General features: G+C 47.2%; 1 protein-coding gene across 2 annotated transcripts in view; it reads left to right on the top strand.

Moving 5' to 3' along the window:
• The window catches only part of NUSAP1 (nucleolar and spindle associated protein 1), a 449,447-nt gene that overhangs the window by 167,762 nt on the left and 262,190 nt on the right, over positions 1-19,495 (top strand). For both annotated transcript variants that reach the window (XM_069638852.1, XM_069638853.1), the window contains 2 exons: positions 2,976-3,126; positions 13,836-13,934. In XM_069638852.1, the coding sequence (XP_069494953.1) occupies positions 2,976-3,126; positions 13,836-13,934 (250 nt within the window). The remainder of the gene's footprint in view (positions 1-2,975; positions 3,127-13,835; positions 13,935-19,495) is intronic.

Below are 19,495 nucleotides of genomic sequence, written 5' to 3'. Positions count from 1 at the left end.
CCCGGGTATTGGGGTTCTGCAGCCCAGGAAGGTCGCAGGACGTTGGGTGGGGGGCACAAATTGAAGTTGGTCTTGAGGCTGGTTATGCCCACCAGCCCAAACGGGGTCAAGATAGCAGCAGTGCTTCTGTGGGTGCTGCAGGTGTCTCTGCTCGTCGTTTTCTTCGGAATTTCAATTCCAGTGGTCAACTTGGCCTTCTGTTCCAAAAGCCTTGCCTTTTATGCAGGAACCAATTCATTCAGTCCTATGGATTTGTAAATCACCTGGAGGTGGCTATACTTGCAGGACAGCCAGCCTCCCAGTTCAAACTGGTTCCAGCCAGCATACCCTCAGACAAAGGCCAGAGACGTTTTGGGCTCCTCCCTCACTTCCTGCCTCAGCAGGCAGAACTCTGAGGACCCACCCTCACCTGGAATGGTAGGAGAAGGGCCAAAAAGAAACACACAAACAAAAATGGTGATAAAAGAAAAGTGGGGCCATTTGGGGAAAATGGTCACCCAAGGGTGCTGTTCTACAGCTGTGGGGCCAGCCTGTGAGTAACTTGAACACAAATGGTAGAAAAATGCATCCACTGCCACCAGCCATTTCTTGTCTGTTACTGTAACTAAAAGGTTACTGGAGCAGTGGGCAAGGAGTTAATGTGTAGACCCCACATAAGGTGATGCGTGCTGATACCACAAAGAAAATGTAAGTAAGATAACGTGTATCCTACTACCCTTGAACAGTAGTCCTTGTTGGAAAATAGAATAAAATGAACAGGGAAGCCCACGGGACTCCGCAGCAACACTGCACATGGGGTGCAGCAAAACTGTATTACAGGTGCCTGTAGTGAAATGCGTGGAGGAAAGCATGACTAAGAAGTAAAAATAAACTACAGTAGCAGTGAAACGGGGTTCACAGGTCGGAGCAAATGGAATAAGTGAGAGGGAAAAAGTTCCACTCACTCAATGGAACAGTTACAAAAATCACAGGGACCAGAAAAAGTGCTGGGGGTCTCTCAAACTTTGTTTTCAAACCGGGTCTGACTTTTTGAAGGGAAGTAAAGCCTTCAGATTCACTTCCCTTACCTTTTTGCTCATTGGTTGTGGGAAAACTGATCAGTCCTTCAGGCTATCAGTACTGGGATAGTTTCTCTTTGTCCATTTGTAACATTGCAGACCTCATTTTACAATGCAGTGCAATGGGGATACATTTGTATCACCCTAGATTTTTACACTTGGGGATTACTTTTATATGTGCCTATATACAAGCTGGTGACAGTAGATACATTTTTTTGCTTTATATTTTAGTGTGCGCATTCGCGTTTACAGCGTATATGGCTACTAATCGTTGCTAGTGCTCTAAAATGGCTGTGCCACAAGATTTTCGCTTGATGTTTGACCATATTGTCACATCGCCATCTTCCTGCCTTCCCATGTTAGGAAATCCCATAAAAGGTCATGCACTTGTCTGGGAAAGTGTGTGTGTGTGGGTGGGTGGGTGGGTGGGTGGTGTGATTGGACGGTCTAGTTCCACTATACGATGTATGTGGGGCAAATGTGAAATCAATAGCTCTCCCTGATTGGACAACTACAGGCTGTTTGGATGTTACATATCCTATCCATTGGTGGCCTTTGACTTGCTTCCAGCTCGGATTTAAGAGGAGGGCGTCTCTAGCCATTTCTTCAGATCCTCTTTGGAGCCAAGAATCCCTCAAAGAAAGAAACAGCTGGGTGAAGATCCGAACACAACTTCTGACCAGGCTTAACATCCCTTCCTGTATCTAGCCCGGTGAAAGACCTGTTTGACTATCTAATCTCCGAAGACCAACAGTGTTACTTCAGCCCTTGCACTAGTGGAACCCACTAGTCTCGATGCCTTGCTGAGCATCCTGCCCTTCTCAGCCTTTGTTTCCCTGGACTTCCCAGTCCACTGACCAGGTCTCTAATGGGCTACATCGCCAGAAGTGTCGTTTTGCGTTAATGCCCGGATCTTCAGTGATAGTCTGCTAATGCCACAACTCAACTCCTCTCCGAATTTCAGCGTTCCAGCATCAAGAGATACTGTCCTAGAGCAGCTTCTGTGATCGTCACTGGACGGCTGCCTGTTGTTGCCTGTGTGCGCAGGCCGTGGCTGGAACTTGCCTTTCCCCAACCTGTGAAGTGTCCCGAAGAGATCTGTATCTGCATTTCTTATTGAATTGTGTGCCATACCTTGTGGACTCATTAAGGGCCCCTGCCCCACCCATTGTCTCCTGAGAATAAGCAGTGACTGCTCATCCACGTACCTCGATTGGGTTTTGGCAAACCTCTTGGATTTCCCTGTCCACTATAACTAGGGCTGCCTCCTAAAATCTGTCTGCGAGGCCAGATTCTAGAAATCCTTCTTGGCACAAAGCACTTAGCATTTTGGGTTTGAAAAAGAACCCTGAGATCTTGGCTTAAAGTTGTCTGTTGCTCCTTTAGCCATGACAAGACCAAAGCCTATTTTGCTTTTGTTCTGGCTACTTCTGTAGGATTACATCAACCGGTCTCATTACATGGTCCACTTATGCTGTGCTGGTCCTGTACTGTTTTCTTACTATGATATAATGAATGTAACATTGGGAACACCCCCTTCCCCTTCACTGGTGGCTGATCTCGCAACATAGACTCAGGTAGTGGCCACAAGCTACATTTGCATACCCAGGACATTTTGTGGATGGGCACGTATAATTGTTGTCAGCAGATTACACTTTGCATGGCTCAATTTCTGGTGTCTCGTGAAACTCCAAGTACAAATTCAGTTTTTATTGTTAAGCACACAATTGTGAAGACTACTGTTTAAAAGAGACGTAGCTTATTTTTCGGACTCAAAATAATATAGCTGTGCAGTTTTTATGTACTCTACTGTAGTTGCTCATTTCAAATTGTAGGTTCATTTTTTTTCTGCAAGTCTACCTTTCTTAATGTCAACTAGTCCATCTTTATATTTTTTCACTTTCATTTATCCTGCAGCTAACCCTCCCTGCAAAGAAAGAGAACATTGATCCAAAAATCACACATTCTGGCATAGCTGAAAAACAGAAATTCACAAGCAATTTTAAGGCTGAGCAAATGATTGCAGAGGACACACTGAATAAGCCCATCGACAAAAATCCATTTCATGGTAAGGATAAATGGAGTAAATGCAATTCATTGTGTGGCTAAATGTGGTTTACTTATGTTCAAATGCCTGCATTTCTTTTCTTAGGCTCCAGCCCCTTCAGTCCCTCCTTCTATTTCGTTGCCTTTCCATAGGACAATACAAAAGTGTTAGGGACGTAAAGCTTTCCATAACCCCTACTGTGAGGGTTCAGAAGAGCAAACCTAAAATGCTACTACAGAGAATAGACTTGTATCCAGGTTGATTTAGGCCCACACAGGCGCACAACAAAAATCGACACGTCCTGAAAAGGTCTATATACTAAATAGTGTAAGTATTGCTTAAAGTAAAACGCAATTAAATGGATACTATTTGGCAAATAAGCAGACATACAGTATGTACAAGAACACGTTAGTTCGCTGAGTTCGGCAGGCGAGTTCAGTCTGCTTCAGTACCTGCTGGAATCACTGGTCTACACTGTTTCCTCCGTGGAAAGAGTTTGCGCCATTGTTTGGGTCACTGTGACTTTAAACAGTACAGACTGCCTACATAAAGCCTCTGAGGCCCGCACCGTTCAGCAGGCGAGTTCAGTCTGCCTCGAGGCAGTCGAGCTCTGGACTTTGAGCTTCAAATACATTTGTAAGAAGCCTTTAGTCTCTAACCGAAAGTTGCAGAAAGTGCCTGGGTCCGCGGAAAGACTGTTCTACGGAAATTAGGAAAGAGCCATCCAAACCCAAAGGTGTCTGCAAAAGGTGAGAGACTTGCACTGTTATATCATTAAAACATTACACATGCTAAAAAAAAGACGCATATTTAGCATTGTACTGGACCCCGACCGAAACTTTGTCAAGCTCTGTTCCTTTAACGCGGCAAAAATCACACAGCGAACATGAGTTGGAACCCTGCAGAAATTCGAGCGAGGGTTCTGTGCAGCTTGATAAGGCATTTGCGGGTAAGAGAGATTGTGAGGAAATCAACGCCCAAGCGAAATTTCAAACGAGGCAGCAAATTTAGTAGCAACAGCACAAACACAGCACAACCGCTCTCTAAATGTTCAGATACTTGCCAAACATATTGATACTCGGATGTTGGCATGTAATCTCGACGCCTTGATGCCGATTGTCTTTGAGATGGTTGGCTCACAATTGACTCAAACAAGGAAAATTGCGGATATCTCAGACGCGGAGCTTCTTGAAGTAAGCATGGCGAATGATAAAGGAAATGGTGATCAAATAGTAATGATGTCTGGTACAACGGACACCCCAGAAGTGTTAACTGACTTAGACAAAATGGCCTTTGCCAGCTTGCCAGATTTTGAAATCAAAGATAAGTCACTGCACCTCAATGAAATTAGTATGGGGCAACATAAAAATCGAGACCTGTCGCAATCAGTAGACGCTCAGGATCAACAACTTGCTCCAGATGAGACAGCCCACAGTACCAAACTTTCTAATGGTCTGTCTATGCTATCGCCGAGGCTACAAGTGAATCTTGCGCAGAGACAGAACCTCACTATGTCGGGTCCAAGTCGACCAGCTGGCAACAGACGCCCCATTCAGAATTTAGTCCTCAGTGATATTTCAAATAGTTGACCCTTGATATATTTTATTTATATCATGCTCATACACAAGTGTTTCAGAGCTTGACCTAGCAAAGGGAGGGGAACGGGGGAGAGCAAAAATACGATCTTACTAGGCCCAGTGACATTAAGAACGTGCAAGTGCATGGAAAAGGGAAAACGGGGGGAAAGTGCGTGGAGGGGGAGAAGTGGAAAGTGTGGAACAAAGGAGAGAACAGAATATATAAGTGGGATGAATAAATAATTGCAGAGGAATGGTAGCGCAGCCACATAAGTGGCAAGTGCATGATTAGTCAGATGGGGTATGTCTAAGTGCAGAGGAAGAGTGGGGGCTGTATGGGTACAGATACAGATCCAAGTGCCAGGGGTGGCCCAGAGGCAGTGCAGGAAGGAGGCAGGGTAAGCGGGTACCTGGGCCCAAAGGACAGAGGGTGGCCAAGTGTACAGTGCAGAGAGAGGGAAAACAGATCAGCAGGGGAGAGTGGGACAAAGGCAGAAGCAAAGAGGAGCGTCTTGAGGTGCTTCCGGAACCAGAGATGGTTCTCCTCAAGTTTCAAGGTGGTTGGGAGGCTGTTCCAAAGGGAGGTTCAGCTGAAGACAGAGATCTGCCCCCTGCTAGTTTCTTTGAAAAACGACCCACCCTGAGGCAATTAAAAGTGGAGGAGCGAAAGGCTCCAGAAGGGAGGTATTTACAGAGGCATAGTTGAAGACATTTTGGGCCCATGACCCAGAAAGCCTCGTGGACAATGCAGAGGGTTTTAAATGTAATCCTTGCATCCGCTGGGAGCCAATGAAGGGATTTCAGAGCTGGAGAGATGATCCTAGGGCTTGAGGGCGAGAACAAGTCTCGCAGTCCTGTTCTGGATTAGTTGTAAAGGGCAAAGAATGGAGGCAGGTAGATTTAGAAAGAGACTGTTACAATAGTCCAGCCTGGAGAGAACCAGAGCCTGGGAGACGGTGAGCTTCTGGGGGAAGGAGAGGAAAGGCAGAGTACCTCTAAGGAGGTGAAGTAAGAAGTTTGACTTTTTAGAGACGTCAGAGATGTGCGTGGAGAAGGAAAGTGTGGGGTTAAAGATGACCCTGAGGTTCTTAGCCTCGCAGAATGGGCTAGGAGGAGGCCCAAGGTAGGCCGGCCAGAGAGTGAGGGGAAAGGATGGTGAATGTGTCCCAATGAGGAGGATCTCAGTTTTTTATTGGCATTTAGGCAGCATACCAATTCTGAATGGCGGTTAGGCAATCAGAGATAAGGGAAGGTGAGTAGGTTGCTGAAGGAAGCCTGAAAATGAGTTTGGTGTTTATCAGCATAGCACTGGAAGTTTGAGCAGAAAATGGAAATGCAGTAGGCGAGAGTTGCCAGGTATTGGTTAAAAGCCGGGGCAAGAGGTTAGACCCCTGGGGAACACCACAGGTAGAGAGGGAAAGGGCGGCTAGGAAAGACCCAAGTGTTACCTGTGAGGGTCGATCAGAGAGGAAAGAGGTCAGCCAGGCCAGAGCCTGATTAGTGATACCCAGGTTGTCACTGAGGCGATTGAGCCGGATGGTATGGTTGACCGTGTCGAATGCAGAGGAGAGATCAAGAAGGATGAGGCCGGAGGGAATAGAGTCAAGGGTAGAGAACAGATCTTCACGGATATTCAGGAGAGTCAGAAAGAAGCTGAGAGCCAACTTTTCATGGAGCTTCCCCAAAAAGGTAGTAATGGAAATTGGGCGGTAGTTAGCAGGGCAAGCGGGGTCAGCTGTGGTTTTCTTGAGGAGAGGATGCACAAGGGAGTGCTTTGGGGGGAGGGCGGGGAGGGAAAGATCCAGAGGCAAGAGTGGTTGCAGAAATCGTTAAGGTCCAGAGCGAGGGTATCAATGTGGTCCTTAATGGTTTTAGAGGAACAGGGCTGAACCTGTTTTGATGAGGTTTTCATAGATCGGACTTGTCTAGCAACCTCATACGGGGAGAAAAGAGGAAAGGGGGACAAAGAGGGAGGGGTGATGGATAAAGGAGGATTAGCAAGCCGGGAGGGTGGAATTAAAGTGAGAGACGGGCATTGCAAAGAGCCTGGGAGGTGAGAGGGGAGGTGGAGACTACAGCACTGTAGGCCAGCTCCTTGCAGATTTTAAAGAGTTTGGCTGAGTTGTTAGATGCCGCAGACGCAGGCTTGAATGTGAGATCTCATCTTGGAGCGGTCAGCGAGACAGTATGGTCTTTTGGAGCAGGCAGCAGTCCAGTTTGTCAGAGGATGAGCAAGAAGTCCTCCTTTCCCTTCACATCACAAACAATCAACTGTTTACCTGGATCACACCAAGTGGAAATGATATCACCAGCAACAAAACCATCAACTCCTTGGCAAATATGATGAGTTGGCTCTTAGAGAAGCTCGAATGGCTAGATGCCTTAAGGCCGACTTTACCTGTCTAAGAGCCAAGTTGGTTTCCAGCTTTGAGATGACTGGTGCGGGAAATCTAAGTGGAGACTATTTAGAAGGTGTGACAATGATGGTAAATGTCCATTGAAATAAGGCTCCTCTGTTGAGTTGGGACCGTGTGAGTCACATGGTTCGAGACAAACGCAGGCCTCGCCAAGATCACTGTCAAATGAGAAGTCACTCTTGACATTTCCAACTCACGGTAATGCAAGACTTTCTCCGACCAACCTGAAGAGGCAGTTAAACAGTCAACACATCACTGACTCCATACCTGATCGCTCTTTATAGGAAACAGTGCTTTAACCCACTGTCAAACGAAGTGGAGAAGGCACCTGTATTAATTGCCCCAAATGTGGGCATCTTGCAAGCAGATCAGCAAGAGCAGTCCCTAGCTGCGTTAAGCATGCAAATATTTAACAATGTGATGGCTGCAACAGCGACATCAATGCTGCCATTTGTAAAATTGTATGAAACTCTTCGTGACACTATTAAAGATCAAGTGTCGTTGCTTGGAGTAATGAATTCCAAAATGTCTTTAGAAACCTTTGCAACCCAAATACAGAAAAGGTTAGATTTTGAAGCTGAATCATCATTGAAATGGCTGAACAGATTGAGCGACCGAACGATATTGAGGTGAAATTTGAGCTAATGAAGGCAGCCCTGGACTGTACCAAATGGATGCAGCATAATCCCTGCCAAACCTTGACAAACAGTATTGGATGCTTGTGTTCCTGTGTGAAGGTCGTGACCCATGAAACTGGAGTTGATATCACAACTGGCATCGGAAAAGAGAAGACCTCTTAGACTAATCTGAAAAATGGGACAAATAAAGGTCCCAAAGGAAAATCAGTGGAAAGATCTTAAGCTGATGTTTCCAGTAATAAAGGGCCACCGAAGAAGGTCCACCTACTTAGACCAACTTTGTAAGAATGATAATCAAAGATCAGCGTAAGAGGTGGGTTTGCAACCTTTATCTACGACAGAAAAGTCAACAACAAACCGGCTGAAGGAAAAACGTAGTAAAGACAAACATGGATTGGAGTTGAGCCCAAGAAGTGAAGGAGAGCAGCAATGCCTTCCCCCTCTCTTGACCTGATTAAGCAAACGACGTTTGATATTTTCGCAAAAAGTACAAACTCTGAGCTACCGAGGGAAATTGGCCAAAAATGCAAAGGTAGATTGACTATTGCAAGGAAAATACAGACATACAACCTTAGTGAATAAGAAAGGTAAATCAAATGGCTCAAAAGCTTTCATTCGGAACCTCACCACGCTTCCACCGACTGCTGTATTTCAGCAACGGTTTTTCTGGTGAAACCTAAATCAATATCCAAACCAACAACTATCATCCCTCAACAAACCGAAATGCTGCAGAGCACTGGTCATGCCAAAAAAAAGGCAGCCATTGGATGAGGGTGAATCCAGTGAGTCGCACTTGTTTACTTCAGAAGACCTGGCAAATCTTTCCACATACTCCATAGAAGATGAAACGGTGGAAACCATAGTAGTTCACTCCTCGCATGAAGGCAGTGATTTCAATATACAAGAGGAGCCAAACATGCCCCCGCCAAAATTGCATGAGTCAGGATGCGTCGCGTGTACATAGGCCTCATGGTTCAATTTCTATGGCACTCTGCGAAAAGTACACCATATAAAAGATAACCTAGTAGAGGCGAGTGCACTGAAGTTAAACCCTAAACTGCAGCTCAGGCGCATGCATAAAGGGAAAAAAATATGTGGCCCCCTCATTGAGAAACAAACCAATAAGATCTAAGTGGAAATTGCAAGTTGAAAATGTTGCTGGGCCAAGGAACAAAGTAAACCTGAATCGATACAAATTACTGAACTACGAGCGGACTGGGTGATTCTGCATCTTCACTCCTCTGTGATCGAAAGCACTCTACGATCAGCCTGCACTGCCCTTCTTTCCTTTGGATACGAATTGACCAAATATGGTGACGAAAATTTAATTGATGAAGGGCAAAGTAAGAGTATAAAAAATCTCCTCAGACAGATGGATTACCGAACATGAGCACAGAAGATCCTTTTTGCAAAAAAAAGACAGTAGTAAACATCGACAAGTTCCGAACGAGCATGAACCCGAGATGAAAAACACAACCTTGCTGATGAAGAGAAATTGGCCGGATAGGCAATAGCATCTACAAGAAGTTGTAACCAAGGATTGTGCAATAATCTCTTGGAATACATTTGACATTTGTTCTGTGAAGGTGGATTAGATGAAAGATGTAGTCCAATAATTTGTCTCCAGTAGTCAAGGTTACGTGATCCACCGGTTTGTGACAACTACACAACCCTACTAAATGCTGCAGGAAAGGGTCGATTCGGGAGACCTTTTTCCGGTCCATTGACTTTAAGCATAATTCAAATTGGAAAATCTTAAAATCCTCTAATTTGTTTGTTCAATGCACAGTCATTAGATCAGTGAGAGGGAGGTGCAGTAAATCAGAGTACCTCTCTATTATCAACATCTACTGGAACCCGGCAATGATCTCGACAAAGAAATTTGTTTCCTCAGTTCATCGCAAATAGATGAATGTATTCGAACATATGCAGATTTAACGACAATTATCTCTGGTGATTTGAACCTTTTGTAGGTTTGATCAAAACAGTATGAGGAAAACCCATTCTAATTCTCCTAGTAAACATTCGAAGCAACGGCGTTGCTGGGAAGAAGAAATGGCCTCTAGAAACTGTGATATGCTGAACGGGACTACCTCGGGCGACATGCCCGCCCGACGTGGCACAGAGAGGTAGTCGCAACACAATTGACTACTTACTTTTGGGCCTCGAAAAAATTTGACTTCAATAATAAAATCATTTGAAGTAATAAGGATGTCAAACGGTGATCACGATGCCCTTAAACTAACTTGGTCAACTGAAATGTGTCAACCGTTAAGCAGCAACAAGTGCAATGTGCGAATAAAAGAACTAAGTAGTTTGTGGTTTAATAGAAGAGATACAGAAGTACTATGCAACAATTTAGCAGTGTTCAATGACGAAGTGGGTGGAACAGTTAACTACGGGTCACTTTTTTTATTAGTTTCAAACAACAAAAAGAGGTTTCAGCGCCGAGCATCAACTTGAAAAATATCGTTTTAGCAAGCAAATAGCAGGAAAAAAAACTGAGGAAGGATATCAAATTGCTAAAATCAAACAAAGACCAGAATTTAAGGAATGCAATTCAAAATCGCTGACAAAGCTACCGGAACTGGTTAATTGCATTCAACATGCTTCGGGATCAAGAGAGAGGTGAGATCATGTTGAAATACATTTTTGCAAAATACTCCAGAGGCACATGGACCAGCCTTAACGAAGGCGCACTATCACAACATGCGCATTTGACAAATGGCATTAGTGCAGATGAATGGGAAGGACATTATTCAGCTGTCTTCAAAGCTCCCTCCTCGAGAGAAGGTGCCACAAACTGTAAAGTGACAATACCCTGGTGAGTAGAAACAAGTCGACCTGAAATTTTGGAAGCAATAAGTAAATTGAAGAATTCAGGTGCTGCTGGACCTGATGGGTTAAGCAATATAATTCTCAAAGAATAAAGAGTGGGCAATATTCATTCAAATCCTGTTCAAACTGATAAATGCGTCATTGATTATCCTGACATCTTGGCAATTGGCGGTAGTGGTCCCTATATACAAAAAGGGAGACCGATGTGACCCAAACAACTACCGTCCGATTGCCTTGCTTGACGTCATTTGGAAAGCTGTTTGCCAAAATGGGTAGAGGAGGCAGGATTGGTGGACCCCAGGCAGATGGGATTCACCAAAGGTGTTGGGGTCGAACTTAACCTGGCGGTACTCAATTTGCTGAACCTTGCAGCTATCCTGTCCTTCATCGATCTACGTCCAGCATTTGACAATGTTAATCGAGACATATTATGGGAAAAATTAAAACATTGGAATTGTCCACAAGATCTGCTACAGGCAATAAAGGCACTTCATTCACATACCTTCATAAGAGAGAGAGAGACTTATGCTGAGGGAGACCTCTCTGCCATTAACAGTGTAGGGGGGGTCAAGCAAGGCTGCCCACTTACAGCATTATTATTTAAACTCAACATCGCTGATCTGCGAATGGCCCTGAAGAATACCCTCTCATTTCCACCAAGACTAAATAACCATCAAATTATATGGGCCATATACGCCGATGATCTTGTGCTGATGGACACAACCCAAATCGGCCTTCAGAGGTTATTAAAGGATTTGGCGGTTTATCTTCAGAATAACAACTTAAACGTGGGCAAATCAAAAATCATGGCCTTTGGCACAAAGTTGGGCAAAAAAGGTAAACCGTTCAAGTGGCACGTAGAAGGGCGCTCAAATGAAAAAGGTCGAATCAATCCGATACTTGGGTATCCTGTTTAATAAATCAGTGCAAGAATGGCCATGGACCCAAGACCTCAAATCCAGAATGAAAAATCAAGCCTTACAAGGAATGAAAATACATGCGAACTATGGGAAATTCAATGTGAAACCCATAATTATGTTTTATCGCCAAAAGGTGATGGCGACAATGTGGAGAAAAATTAATCTAGTGCACGCAGCATTACCATATCACCTTTTGGCTCCCCAATGGGATAAACCTGACAAAGGGCTACTCCAAAGCTGGTCCACAAAAATACAAGATCAATTAGCTGCTGTAAATTTTGAAACAGGAACCCTTCTAAAAAACCAGTGTGCAGCCAAGAAAAAACGTTTAACCAGTGATTGGATAGCTACACAAAATAAAAATGTGCGAATATGTGACATCCTTAAACCTCGAAGGCGAAGCAAGAGCACTGAACAGTCTCCCGAAGTATCTAGTAACATTTCTGTCCAGATACCACAGGGATCAATTTCTGCAACTAAGATTAAATTTATATGTAACAAAAGAATTGTTGGTTTTAAAACACTTATCAGAAACAGGAAATACTCAGTGCTGCTACTGTAAAAGGGAGATGGAGTCGCTCAAAAACTTGGGCGCCGAATGTGAAGACCCTGCAATCCCAAGATCCCACTTCCTGGTCAAATTTGCTCCACAAAATGGCAATAGGGACGAATGGTGGCAGTGTCTGCTATTGGGCAGGAATAGTATGTTAACGTGCTGTAATTGATATCTTTGACCATATAATAGCACAACAGAAATGCTTGGATGCTTCGATGTTGGGGACTCATAGTGCAAGTAATGCATAATTAGTCGCTACAGTCTGCGGTCTATGTTTGCTACCTTTTTTTTTTTATTTATTCTTTTTGATGTTTGTTCTATTATTGGAGCAATATATAGATGTACGGATGAGTTCTGGTTAAGAAAATGTGTGCGTGACAGGACAAATGTAAAATTGAAGTTTGTAAGAAACTAAAATATTTTTACAATAAAGAAAAGTAAATAACTAAGTGTTCCCACCATTGCACACTACATGCTTTGTCTATTATTGCAGGTGAGAGAAAATTGTTAAATCAGTTAGCCAAACCTAAATAGTCATCAATCCTGTACCTAACGCAAAGTAAATATGGTCCTGGGTTTATAAAGGACCCACTTCACCCGCAAACTTTGTAAAAATAGTCTCAGTTGGTTGCGCACTATTAAGCCACATGAGATGCTGTCAAAACTGGGTACTGCCCTGAGCTTCAGTACCTGAAGTGCATACCTGGGGGCATTCCGTGGTCCGCACAATGATTTTTGGGTACTGCCAGTACTACTGGTCTGGTCAGAGGAACAGGTAGCTTAGGAGAGCCCTCTTTACACCGGACTGAGATATGATTGACGGCGTACTGTTGTGCAAGCTGTTCTCCCAGCACAATGTTGAAAAGAAAACCACCCACGATTTCCGTGGTACTGGGATTGTGCAAGCACTGCACGTGGGTGGCGGGATAAGCCGGTACCTCTGAGATGGAACAGCAGAGTCAGGAGGTCGAGAGACGGTGGGGACGCGGTAAGACAGGAAACCGAGCAGTAAAGGGAAAAGGACACGAGGGAAATCTCGGCGAGACTGGTAAAGCAGGGCAGACTGGGAAACTGAGGAGAGGCAGCACGGGAGGGAATAGCGGGCTCTGCTCAAACAGCGTTTCCTCCACAAGGCAGAAAAGAGGTTGTGACAAAAGGTTTTACAGTGGTGCCGAATGCCTATGATTTTTCTCGCTGTGGCGCGAAAATACGACTTCACCTCATTTCTGATGTTGCCAGTGGCAATCGCCCACGCTTCGTGAAGCGTGCATGCGGGCAATCAAGATGCAGGTATCCTGCACGTTTGCAAAATGGCCTCCACCGGAGAACACCTCACCAAAGGCACTTTCTAAATCTCGAACATGTGCCAGTCCAGGTCCCAAACCACAATGTCTGTTAAGTATGGAGCAAAGAGGAGTGTGGACTAGTACTGAAGTCACTACAGTGAGTAACCTTAACTGACTTATTTATAGAGATGGAAGCTGCAAAGACTGTTTTTTTAATACATTTGTATAGTGTGCTTAACCCTTGTGCGTCTAGGTGCTGTTTTCAAGCGTAACAATATTGTAAGGTTTGGGATATTTTAATGTCAAAGAAGAAAGATGGAAGGATGAGTTCGTCCCTTTGAATTTCAAAACTGGTGGAATTGAGATTTCCTGTAGATTAGATTTTTTTTTTTGTTGTTTTTTACTGCAAATGTATTTATGTTCAGACTAAACCGATTTGTTTTTAAGGTCAAAATGAGATTGGCACATCTTATACTAAGTGTTTGTTCTTTTAATTAGGTAACTCTGTTGATGTAGCAACCCCTAATGCAAAAGTTCCACCTTATGCAAGGCGTCTTTCAAGGGCTGGAGATTCTGGACTGAAAGCCACAACGCCTAGTAAGTAGAAATGTCTGCATAATGTTTTATGTTGCATAAGCACCTGAAGTTACGACCCATGCTTATTATTCGGAATATTATTCCTGAAACCTTCGGCTGCTTACTGGAGCCCTAGTATTTTAAGAGCGCTCAAACATCAGAGAATGGAAGGTCCAGGTTCCATCTAGTCCTCTCCCATCCAGCTCATATCAGCCTGGTCATTGTTTGTCCTTCAAAGGGAAGGGTGTGTACTACTGATCAGTGAACTGCGTCAGTCAGGCTGTTTTATGTTGGATATCGTGGAATTTACCCCATGGGTAAATGGGTATATCCTGGGGAAACCCTGACCCTTCCTCAATTCTGCAGGATTTCTTGATGGTGTACTTAGTACTACACCAACCAACTGTTCACTGCTCATCTCAACAGGGCCAAAGCAGGTGGTATAAGCTTCCCCTACATAGCTTCCAAGCTATGGAACGCGCTCCCCACAGACATCGGAGCAGAAAACTCCCTCCTGGCCTTCTGAAAAAACTTGAAACTTCTCTTCTCAACTAACCTTTTGCATGCACTGCTTTTTATTCCTGCCTATATTGTTCTCTATAATGCAATGTTTTTTCTACCCCTGTAACTAAGAAGTGTTTTCTGTAACAAGCGCCACGATGCCCCCGGGCTGTTGCACGCTCTACAAATGCGAATAAAAATTGCTGGATGATTTTCACCCCAAAGCTCTGCTGCTGAACCTCTGGGTGAAGGATGGTAGGGCGTTGTGTCCTGTAACCTTAGCTCCAGTTGTTTTTTTAGGCTGCTGTGTCCCTCCTGGGCTGCCCTTCAGCCTCTCCTGGTCTTCCTCACTGGATGCCGTCTCCTGGGACTGTGGGTTTTTCCACCTTATTCCTATTGTGCCCTCTTGATTGTAGCACCTTAAGGTAGGGAGCCTATCTTGTCCAGAACGGTGGTGGGGCACCACTACCCACCTCTGCTCTTCGTTTGGGCCGCCTTGGGTTGCCTCCACTGTTGCCCTTGTTATGGGAATATATTCTGCTGGCTGACTGCTTCATTTTGCCCCACGAGCAGTCAGATTCCACTTAATTGGGTTGCTCTGTCTTTCTGGTGCCTTCTCAGTTCTTGCTTTCGCCCCTGGCTGACTGGTTCATCCTTTTAGGAAGGCTGAATGGAATTGGATTGTCATTGGTCTGGGCTTCAAGTCTCTGGGAGGCCGGATCCTGTAACTCCTCCTGCTATAGAGGATTCTTACTTACGGGCTGTTTTGCCATTCCTGAGCCAAGTTCTCAAACTTGTGCCACGAGTTGTTGTCTCTGGCTTCTAGGCTGGTGGGTTCTTTGCCATCTTACCCTTGGGGGAGGGTTCTCTGGGTTTGTAGTCATTTGCTTCTGTAGACTCGCCCCTCTCCACCTACCACAGTTCTCAATACTTCATTAGCTGAAATCCCGATTTGCTTATTTTCTTCACAGGGCTTCTAGTTCGCAAAGTGTCTCCTGGCGTACCCTGGGGCTGATTGCACCTTCATCCATCTCACCATATCTGTGGGGGTAGAACTTGGACTACCTGACTTTTCTCTATAACGCAGGCTGTGCTTTTTGGATTGGTCCCATTTATAGACAGTGAGCTGTGGTTTAAGATCGCTCCCCTCCTGGACTTCCTCCCAGACGACAAGAGGGCAGAAGCCCTTGAAATCCGGCAGCAAGGCGAGGTGGCGGCGGGCCACGCCATCACGGTGGCCACGGACATCGCAGACACCGGTTTTCGACAGATGGGCAATAGCGGTTGCCTTCGCTGGCATGGTTGGCTCAGGGCCATCGACTTCCGTCCGAATGTGCAGACCAGGGTAATGGACATGCCCTTCGACAGGAACAACCTGTTCGGCAAGGCAGTGGACGAGTCACTGCAGGCCATCAAGGCGGACACCGAGACAGCCCGGGCCTTGGGCTCTCTCCATCAGCGACGACCATCCTTTCGGACCTCCGGAGGCAAGTCTCAAGGTGCCTCCAAAGGATTTGGTGGCAGGTCCTCATACCGCCAGGCGGCCGCTCTTCGCAGGAAGTCTACAGAGGCTGCAACAAGGCCAGTGGACACCGTCATCACCAAGGGGCCCAAGGTGGCAAGGCCTCGGCGAGGCAGACTGAACCGGCCGTGACGTCGGGCTCCCACCCGAGCACCCCGGTGGGAGGCCGGCTGGCAAACTTCGGCACGTGGATGTCCATCTCCACCGAACGTTGGGTGCTGGATGCCCTGGCCCATGGGCACACTCTGGAGTTCCAAAAGAAGTGTCCCCATTTCCACCAGTGGCCAGGAAGGAAAACCACATTCCAGAGCTGCTTCTGGGGGTACGAACATTGCTGAAGAAGGGCGCGATAGAACTCGTCCCAAAGAGGCTTCGGGGCTCTGTATACTCGCGGTACTTCCTCCGTCCCAAAGAAGACTGGCGGCCCATTCTAGACCTCCGCCCCCTCAACAAATTCATAAAATCCCAGAAGTTCCGGATGGTCACCCTCCAATACATGCTGGGACAACTGGAGGAAGGCGACTTCCTGTTGTCGCTGGACTTGGAGGATGCCTACTTCCACAGCCCCATACACAACAGACTTTGAAAGTTTCGGCGCTTTGTGGTCCAAGGGCGGCACTATCAGTCAAGGCACTGCCCTTCGGTTTGAAGTCAGCGCCAAGGGTCTTCACCAAGTGCCTGGCACCGGTGGCGGTGCGCTTCACCTGCAGGGGATCCATGTCTACCCCTACCTGGACGATTGGCTCATCGGAGTGAAATCAAGAGAACTATGTCGACCACACAGCGAGGATGGTCCGCCTGCTCACGGAACTGGGGTTCTCGATGAACTTTGCGAAGTCCTGCTTGGTGCCATCGCAGGACGCCCTATTCCTGGGAGCTAGACTCAACACGGTGGCACGGCTGGGGTCACCGTCGGAAGAGAGGATAAAGGCCATTCTAGGCAAGGTACAATGGCTGTTCACCACAGAGGTCGCCAGGGTTTGGTCCATCAAGTCCCTGCTCGGCATGATGTCGTCCTGCATCTACCTCGTGAGACTGTGCAGGTTGCGGATGCGGCCGCTGCAGGAGTTCCTCGACGGCCGTTAAGTGACGGGAAGCTTTGAAGACAAGATCGCCCTCAAAAGACTTTCCAGCAGGCGATCCGGTGGTGTGCCACCCATGTGCATCTCGCGGCGGGCATGGACTTCCAGACGCCAGCACATCAGGAAACTGACGACCGACGCCTTCCTGGAGGGATGCGGCACGCACACCGGAGATCTCCAGGCAAGAGGCCGTTGGCTCCCAGAGGAGAGGTCTCTACACATCACCACCTCCTGGAGCTCCGGGCCGTGTTCTGGGCCTTCGGGTCCTTCCTCCCATCCCTCAAGGGCAAAGTGGTACAGGTCTTCACCAACAACACCACCACAATGTTCTACATCCGGAAGCAGTGGGGCACCAGATCCCCATCTCTATCCAAGGAAGTGCAGGACCTGTGGTGTTGGGCTGTCGCCCAGGGGATGTTCCTGGTACCCTTCCACCTGGCAGGAGTAAAGAACACTGTTGCCGACTGACTCAGCAGGGTGTTGCGCTCATGCCACAAGTGGGAGCTCCGACCGGATCAAGGGGATCTCCTATTCCAACAATGGCGCAATCCCCAGATAGATCTGTTCGCGATGAACACCAAGTGCCGGAGGTTCGCCAGAAGGCTTCCCCAACCGGGGAGCATGGGCGATGCATTCTCCTTCCGCTGGGACGTCCTGTTCCTCTATGCGTTCCCGTCGTTGCTTCTGCGACTCATCAGTCAACTCAGATGGTCCCAGTGCAGGATGATCCTCGTCGCACTGGCGTGGCCGAGGCAGATATGATACCTGGACCTTCTGGATATGTCAGCATCCCCTCCAGTCAAGCATCCGACGGACGCAGATCTTCTCGCCAGGGAAGGAGACGCGATCCTGCACCATGACCCAGGGTCGCTGAACCTGCAGGCCTGACTCCTGCAGCACTAGAGTTCGGAGGCTACGCTATCCTGGCTGACTGCAAGGAGGTACTTGCCCAAGGCCAGGGCTTCCTCGACTCTTAAGTGCTATGGACATAAATGGAAGAGGTTCTCTGTCTGGTGCCGTGCACAGAAGATCAGCGCTCTACGGATTACGGCCCCTCAAGTGCTGTCGCTGGCCAAGGCGGGGGCTGGCACATGCTTCCATCAAAATTCTCCCACTACACCAGAACACCGGGGCGGTCGTCTCTGTGGTTGCACCGCCTGGTGAAGGAGTTCATGAAAGGACTGTTCTGCTCGTTCCCGCCGGTGAAGGTTCCGACCCCGGCGTGGGAGCTCAATGTGGTGCTGACCAGGCTCATGGGCCCACCATTCGAGCCTTTGCATTTGGCGCCGCTGAAGTTCCTATCGTGGAAGACAGCATTTCTTGTGGCCATCACCTCCGCATGACGAGTGGGAGAGATCCAGGCCCTCTCCTGTAAACCTCCATACAGGACATTCCACGAGACGAGGGTAGTGCTGAGGACGCACCCCTCCTTCATGCCCAAGGTGCCGTCGCCGGCTGAGAGGACTTTGCAGTCACTGGATGTAGCTAGAGCGCTTAAGTTCTACGTGGACCGCACAAAGAGTTTTCGGAAGACATCACAGCTGTTTGTGAATTTTGCCACTGTGAACCAAGGGAAGGCCCTCTCCAAGGCTTCCATTTCCAGATGGCTCTCCGGCTCCATCATGCACTGTCACCGGTTGGCAAACCGACCGTTGCCCGGCCGTCCGAGAGCCCATTCAACCAGAGCGATCGCCGCTACTACGGCGTTCCTGTCTGGTGTGCCTCTGCTGGACATCTGCAGGGCTGCTACGTGGAGGTCGACGCACACCATCACAAGATTCTACTGCGTCAACCAGGATTCCAGGGAGGAGTCCAGAGTCGGCCAGGCAGTGCTGTGCAACCTGTTCGCTTGAAGGTGAGCCTGGTGAGGATGTAAGAGATGCTTAATGTTGATTTGTTGAAATGCTTAATGTTGAGCCTTGCCACCTCCCGTGGTTGTGCATGTGCGTACTGCTATGTATTGTATTCATGAGCATGTGAATCCATGCCCAACCCATGCTGGAGAAGGAACAAGTTACTTACCTGTAACTGTTGGTCTCCAGCATGGGTCTGGCATGGATTCACATGCGGACCCTCCCTCCAACCCCCTCTGCGGCTCTTCTCTTGGTCATACTGCCATTTTACGTGCTACCAAATCTGAAGATGGCTGCCAGAGGAGGAGCTTAAGTAAAGGGCAGTCATTGGCTGGGGGCAGTATGACCCAGAGACCAGTGATTGGTTATTAGTAGAAAGACAGTTCAGAAACAAAACTGAAACTGATTATTTTTTTCTTTTACCGAGGATTCCCAGCCTGACGACGGGGAATATTCATGAGCATGCGAATCCATGCAAGAGCCATGCTGGAGAACAGTTACAGGTAAGTAACTTGTTCCGTATTGCAACAGCTCTGTGAGGCGAAGCCGAGGAGACACTGACAACAATGCAGCAGTGATGAGGAGTGAAAAACTAGAGACGTGGGAAGGGTGGGGTGGGGAGGG

The sequence above is a fragment of the Ambystoma mexicanum genome, chromosome 14 (assembly GCF_040938575.1).
Source record: "Ambystoma mexicanum isolate Mex_15411 chromosome 14, UKY_AmexF1_1, whole genome shotgun sequence".
Taxonomy (NCBI): domain Eukaryota; kingdom Metazoa; phylum Chordata; class Amphibia; order Caudata; family Ambystomatidae; genus Ambystoma; species Ambystoma mexicanum.
Note: the sequence above shows the minus strand (reverse complement) of the source record. Positions and strands in the feature narration are given on the sequence as shown.